General features: G+C 31.2%; 1 protein-coding gene across 1 annotated transcript in view; it reads right to left on the reverse strand.

Annotated features, from left to right (window-relative positions):
* LOC111624365 (probable ubiquitin carboxyl-terminal hydrolase MINDY-4) overlaps nt 1-6,816 on the reverse strand; it is a 31,957-nt gene that overhangs the window by 5,539 nt on the left and 19,602 nt on the right. The window contains exons 8-10 of the mRNA XM_023367192.1: nt 1,956-2,047; nt 1,151-1,249; nt 997-1,072 (exon numbers count right to left, since the gene is read on the reverse strand). Of these exons, the coding sequence (XP_023222960.1) occupies nt 997-1,072; nt 1,151-1,249; nt 1,956-2,047 (267 nt within the window). The remainder of the gene's footprint in view (nt 1-996; nt 1,073-1,150; nt 1,250-1,955; nt 2,048-6,816) is intronic.

The raw sequence follows: 6,816 nt of genomic DNA on the forward strand, positions 1-6,816 counted from the left end.
GTCTAAGTTCGACTTGGGAATTTTTTTGTTCAATAATAAATGTGAATTCTTCTTCCTGGAAAAAATAAGACATTCCCTGAAAATAAGACCTAGCGCATTTTTCAGAGCAAAAATTAATATAAGACACTGTCTTATTTTCGGGGAAACACGGTATATAAGTTTCATTACATGTTTAAAATAATATTTTGTTTAAATACAAAACCAGTGTAGATATAAATACAAAACAAACTACTTTTAGAATGCCATAATGAAATAAAATATATAATTAGAAAGAGAAATAAGAGATTAAAAAATATTTAATAATTTAAAATAAATTGTTGTTATATCAATCAATCTTAAAACATGAATAAATGATACAAAAAACAAAAGTGTTAAAGGTTGCCACTGATTAATCAGAATGGATTGGATGGATGCAACCAGAGAGGGTACATAGTTGTGTTTTCTGAAGACATCAATTCCAATTATTATTTCTGATCTAATGTGCAGACAGATTTTGTCTTCATCAAATTCTTATTCAAACTAGTTCCATCATATTTAGTATTAATTTTTGATTGTTGAACTTATTTTTAATCTTGTATATTTTTTAATTATTTTAACAATAAAATAACTTAAAGATTTTGTCCAGCACATAATTGAATTAAGAATTGCCAGCAGTTTAAATGAATGTAATGAAAATCAATACCTATTAAAATGGTAGCCAGTGCTTTAAATATTAATTTAATAAATGTACATAATTAAACTGCATGTTGAGGCCAATATAAAAATAGCCTAAAAATTCCCATTAACTTGAATTCAAATTTACAAATAGCAAAGTTTTACATGTGTATTTAAATTTACAGTATATTATTTGTATAATTAAAGTATATTTTTATTTTGAAATGTGCAAATTCTGATAACATTAAATGACTAACAATATCTGTGATTACAATAAATGGGATCTATTGTATTTAAATTAGCTAGTCTTATGTAATTAAAAGTAATTTATTTTTTTTATACTTGTTCTGTTAATCCATCATATTGTAACTTTGCTGCTAATGAAGTTGTCACATCAATAACTTGCCTTCCAGAAGGACTAGAAATATAAAAATATGAATATTAGTAAAATTGTTAAAATTATTATTCAGATAAATTATCAAATTGAAAGACTTACAGAGCAACAATAGCCTGTTGTTTTAATCCAGCTTTCCATAATATTTTTGACAATGTTCTTATTAATGATGTTTTACAAGCTCGTGTTGTTGGTCTCAAACTAAAAGTAATCAAATTAAAGTAAATCAAATTTAAATAAAATTTCAAAATCTATAAAAGAAACAGTGGCGTAGCGTGGGTGTCAGCTGCCTGGGACAAAGGAAAATTTTGCCGCCCCCTTATTTAGGTATCTCAATTTAAAAGACTAAAATTCAGTTTCGTCACAGAATAAGTAATGAAAAATTCCGTGCTAGTGTTACCACCTTTTTAAAATCGCTGACCCGGACGGCAGGTGAGGTTTGTTTGAACAGAAGTTCCTGCATGCGTAATGTCATTTTGCAATGCGAAGAATAATGTGCAGTGCATGCCGGTTGTAAATCAGTTACAGTTAGGGACTAGAGAGACTTGGGTAGGAGTAACGTAAGTAACCTAGATGACTTAGCTCTATTGGATATTGGAGATGTGTATGAATACGAATCCTACAAGCAAAAAGGAAGAAAAAAAAAAAGGTCGACAGGTTGCGCACGATATTGCTGGGAAAAATTAACAGTTCACCCAGACAGCGAGTTGATTCCTGGACTGTCCGGGTGGTAATTCCATGCTCATTTTAATCGGTCCGAATTGTAGGTGCGACGAAAATATGAAATGAAATGGTTCAAATTTTTACAAAATATTATTATTATTTATTGTGAAATTTTGCCACCTGGGGCAGGCCACCCCTGCTGCCCCCACTACGCTATGCCACTGAAAAGAAACATGATGTTTACCATCCATTAACACAAAAATCTTGATAATTGTGAAACAATAATTCAAGCAGTATATGAGACTGAACAGCTGCCAAAATTCCACATGGTCCTCCCTAAAATTTATTTTATACTGATTATTTATTCATTATTATGTAATGTAAACATAAATTTTTATTCAATTTTATTAAACTACATTTATATACAGAATGTTCTTCAATGTAGGATCTTAACTTGAGAAATAAATTTCTTAACTGAAGAAAAGGTAAAAGATCACAAATATGTATGTGTAATTATGAAATGCAAAACTGTGGAGGTGATTGAATATACAATGGAACCTCACTTAACGAGTAATTCACATAATGAGCAAAACAAATTGTAAAAAAATGACTTGCTTAACGAGCGACATTTCGCATAATGAGTGATGAGGAGAGGGGAAGTCCTGGATTGTGCACATGCGCCATCAGTCTGTGTTTAGCATTTGTTCTGCTAGCATTTTAGTGTCACTTGTGATCACATATTTTTCCAAACTTGTGTTCAGACAAGTTTGGAATGCATCAGTGGTTTTCAACCTTTTTTTTTGTCACGGCACACTTTTAGTACTTTAAAAATTTGGCAGCACACTAACAATAAGATAAATTGTAAAAAATATTACTTGGTTAATTGAGGGATGTACAGTACCTATAATATATTTTGTAAAAATAGCATACGATAATAATTTTCAATTAAATATAAAATGAAATTGCATTACAAAGTAAACAAAATGTTTATTTAATGATAAATTACAAATTACATTTAATGCAAAATTTGAGCTTGGTGTTTTTTGATAACTTCATTTATATTTGGGCGTAAAAATGATAATGCTACTCTCGTTTCGTGATCCAGATTTAAAAGACTGGATCTCTTTCTCATTTTTATGTTGGTCAAAGCTGAAAATCCAAGTTTGCACGAATAAGATGTGGAAAAGCTTATTGTGATACTGTCGGATAATCGTATCTAAGATTAATCCAGAACGAATTAGTTGATTCTTTTGAATGTTTTGAAATTAAATCTCGGTTATTACACACTGAAATCAGTTCCTCCTCTTCTTTCAAAGTTAACTCATACACCAACGTGTCATTTATCACAAATGGATTTCGAATCCAATCAAATTTTTTTGTTTAAATTTTTTTTTTCATTATCATCAATAAACTTTATTTATAATAGGCTTATGCCTTTTTTGTTTAAATTTGGAAAGTAATAAACAATTCTTTGCTCAACTATTGTCAAATGATTAATAACTATTTTATGAATTATTTTATAGCAGTCTTTTGGAACTGATCCAAATTTTTCTAAACTACCTTCTTGTGCCTTATTCTTCCATAAAGTACTTTTTTTTTAAATCCCAACAATTTATCAGTGGAGTTTAAAATATTTTCATTCAGTCCTTGCATACTTGTATTTATGTTATTAAAAATAACAAAAATATCAGATAAGTAAGCTAGCTTAGCACACCATATTTTGTCATCCAGCAAATCATTATTATCTTGTTCAAAAAGTAACTTTATCTCGTCTTTTAATTCAAGCACGCGAGATAAAACCTTCCTTCTGGACAACCATCTAACTTCCGTGTGCAATAACGATTCGTATTTAGACTCCATAGCCTGGCATAGTTGACTAAATAAGCGACTTTGCAATGGTCTTGATTTTATGTAATTAATCATTTTAACACATTGTTCCAGCACTATTTTCAACTCTGATGATAAATGTTTTGTAACAAGTGTTTCCAGATGCGAAAAACAATGGGTAACTGATATATCTGCATTATGTCCCCTTACATGTGCTAAAAATACTTTTATAGATCCAGTCATAGCTGGAGCACCATCTGTGCAAATGCCAATGCACATATTCCACGAAACATTAATTTCTTGTAAATACAAATTAATAACATTGAAAATATGTTTTCCTGTTGTAAAATCAGATAATTCATGACAACATAAAAATTGATTAATTATATCATTTTCATGAATGAATCGATGGAATGCAATTAAGTCTGCTTTTCCCGTAATATCAGTTGTTTCGTCGATTTGTAGTGCAAAATTGGAATTTGCAAGAGTTTTACCAGTATTTTGTTCAATATTTCGGGACAAGTCTATAATCCTGCGATGAATTGTGTCATTTGAAAGTGGTAGTTTACAAATGTCAAGTTTCTGCTGATTCACCCATCATTTTTTTACAATTTTACGGCAAGCAGGTAATATAATTTCTTCAGCCATATTATGAGGTTTTAATTTAAGAGCAATTAATTCAGCCACTTCATAAGAAGCTATTTCAGCTTTTTCAGACACACTAAATTGTTTTTCAAAAACCTTTACTTGTTTGGATCTTGCAGATAATGATTTCTGAAAGTAGCTTTTGTCTTTTGATGCAAGCGAAGGATGATTAGTGAGCAAGTGACATTGGAGCTTGCTGGGAACCATAGCACTGTTTGACAATTTACAGCAACATACCACTCACTCGGGAACAGTTTGATCATTTTCCATTGTAGATGTAAATCCAAATTTTAAGAAGTCCTCATTATATTTACAATGAACATTACATTTTTTTGGCAGAGAAAACATCTTTACTTAGACTGGGCTCGGGCTCAGCCTGATCGTTAACATCATTATTGTCATTAAACTTTCTTTTTTTTTATCCATTTATCCATTTTAAGAGGTTCTTTTAAAATAAAAATAATTTTGTCAAAAAATTATTAAAAACGACATATACTTTGAATCCGTTTTAATTAAGTTTGACAACACAATATTGCGGTATTGCCCCAGAACTTTAATAGTCATGCGCATNTTAATAAAATACATATATATGTAACTTACAGGCAGTGAGCAGCAATATCACTGAATGCAAATAAAATGATGCAGAAAATTTAACATTTTTCAAAATGATGAAATATTGTCATTCTGTATGTTTCAGCTGAAGCTGAATTGACAATATATCATCAATTCAGTTTCAAACATAGAAGGGTTAACATTTATCCAGGTGCAAAAGAGATCTTTTCAGCATTGCATAAGCATATGAAGTATGATGCATTAGTTCTACTGCAATGTTTACAGTAAAATAAATTTCATTCATTCAACACTGTAAGTAAAATAAACTAATTCATTCCATGAGTGCATTCCAGCAAACAATAAGTGGTGCAATTGGAATGCACTCGTGGAATATACATGCTGCTACTTGTGCATTTTGTCACATTTCTCCATAAAGTATAACCATGTGACATGATTCACAGTAGTGTTCATGAGTAATAGACATAGTTACAGTGCTCTATCAATTAGCAGACTGAATAATGTTGGTTCTTTTAAAATAAAAATAATTTTGTCAAAAAATTATTAAAAACGACATATACTTTGAATCCGTTTTAATTAAGTTTGACAACACAATATTGCGGTATTGCCCCAGAACTTTAATAGTCATGCGCATCAGCTCAGCCAGTCCCCGCTAGAGGCACGTTTCGAAATTCTAACTGGTAACACTGCGGTAACATTCAGAATCATATGACAATGATGATTCGACAAGTTCATCAAAAAAATAAAATGAACTTGTAGAATTTTAACAGGTATTGGAAAAAAATTATCTTCATTTAGTTTATATTGTGAAATCGATAATTTTGTAGCGTTTACTGGCCATTTTCCATTCTGTCTTGCCTAAAAAGTTCCAAGCTGGGTGGAAGTCTTCACCACCTTTAAACATCCAGCATATAGCCCCAATTTAGTGCTGAGTGACTTCCACCTCTTTCCTGAACAGAAAAAGTGGCTAGGAGGATAGAGGTTCGAGACTAATGACAATCTTCAAAACAACATTAGGGCCCTTCTCAAGTCATTGGCGGCAACATTCTATGAAGAGAGGATGGAAAAGCTCGTCCACAGATATGACAAATGCCTCAATCTTCACAGTGATTACGTCAAAAAGTAACCATGTTTGTACCTAACTTTTGGTAATAAATTCATTTTGTTATTTAGACTTGTCTTTTTTTTATGGACCATTGGAGCTTAAAAAAAAACAGCCTATGTATATTTATATAACTTAGAGGCGATAAACAGTAAATACCAAAATTGGAAAACAATAGAAAAAAATCAACTGGTGCATATGTTAAAAAAAAAAACTCACAACTCACCACACTTATATATCAAACACGTACCCTGAACCAATATAATGTGTGGTACGATCGACAAAACAAAAAACAAACATTTTCGAACCTCTTCTAGGTTCTTCCTCAGGTTCCTTTAGATTTTAGCTCGTAAATTCGATATTTCAAATAACTTCGTTCTTGCGATCGAACAGTTCTTTTTTAAAAGATGCGTCGCGCATGCCGTTCAAATTAATGACTGCCGTCAACGAAAGTCATTAACGAATGTTGTTTAAATAATTTCTTTCCTAAGATCGAACATTCTTTTAAATTATCCGTCACGCATGCATTTTTGTTTCGTCGATCGTACCACACATTATATTGGTTCAGTGTACGTGTTTGATATATAAGTGTGGTGAGTTGTGAGTTTTTTTTTTTAACATATGCACCAGTTGATTTTTTTCTATTGTTTTCCAATTTTGGTATTTACTGTTTATCGCCTCTAAGTTATATAAATATACATAGGCTGTTTTTTTTAAGCTCCAATGGTCCATAAAAAAAAGACAAGTCTAAATAACAAAATGAATTTATTACCAAAAGTTAGGTACAAACATGGTTACTTTTTGACGTAATCACTGTGAAGATTGAGGCATTTGTCATATCTGTGGACGAGCTTTTCCATCCTCTCTTCATAGAATGTTGCCGCCAATGACTTGAGAAGGGCCCTAATGTTGTTTTGAAGATTGTCATTAGTCTCAAACCTCTGCCCTCCTAGCCACTTTT

This window comes from Centruroides sculpturatus, unplaced genomic scaffold (assembly GCF_000671375.1).
Source record: "Centruroides sculpturatus isolate CEXI.00-Female unplaced genomic scaffold, Cexi_2.0 scaffold9, whole genome shotgun sequence".
NCBI lineage: Eukaryota > Metazoa > Arthropoda > Arachnida > Scorpiones > Buthidae > Centruroides > Centruroides sculpturatus.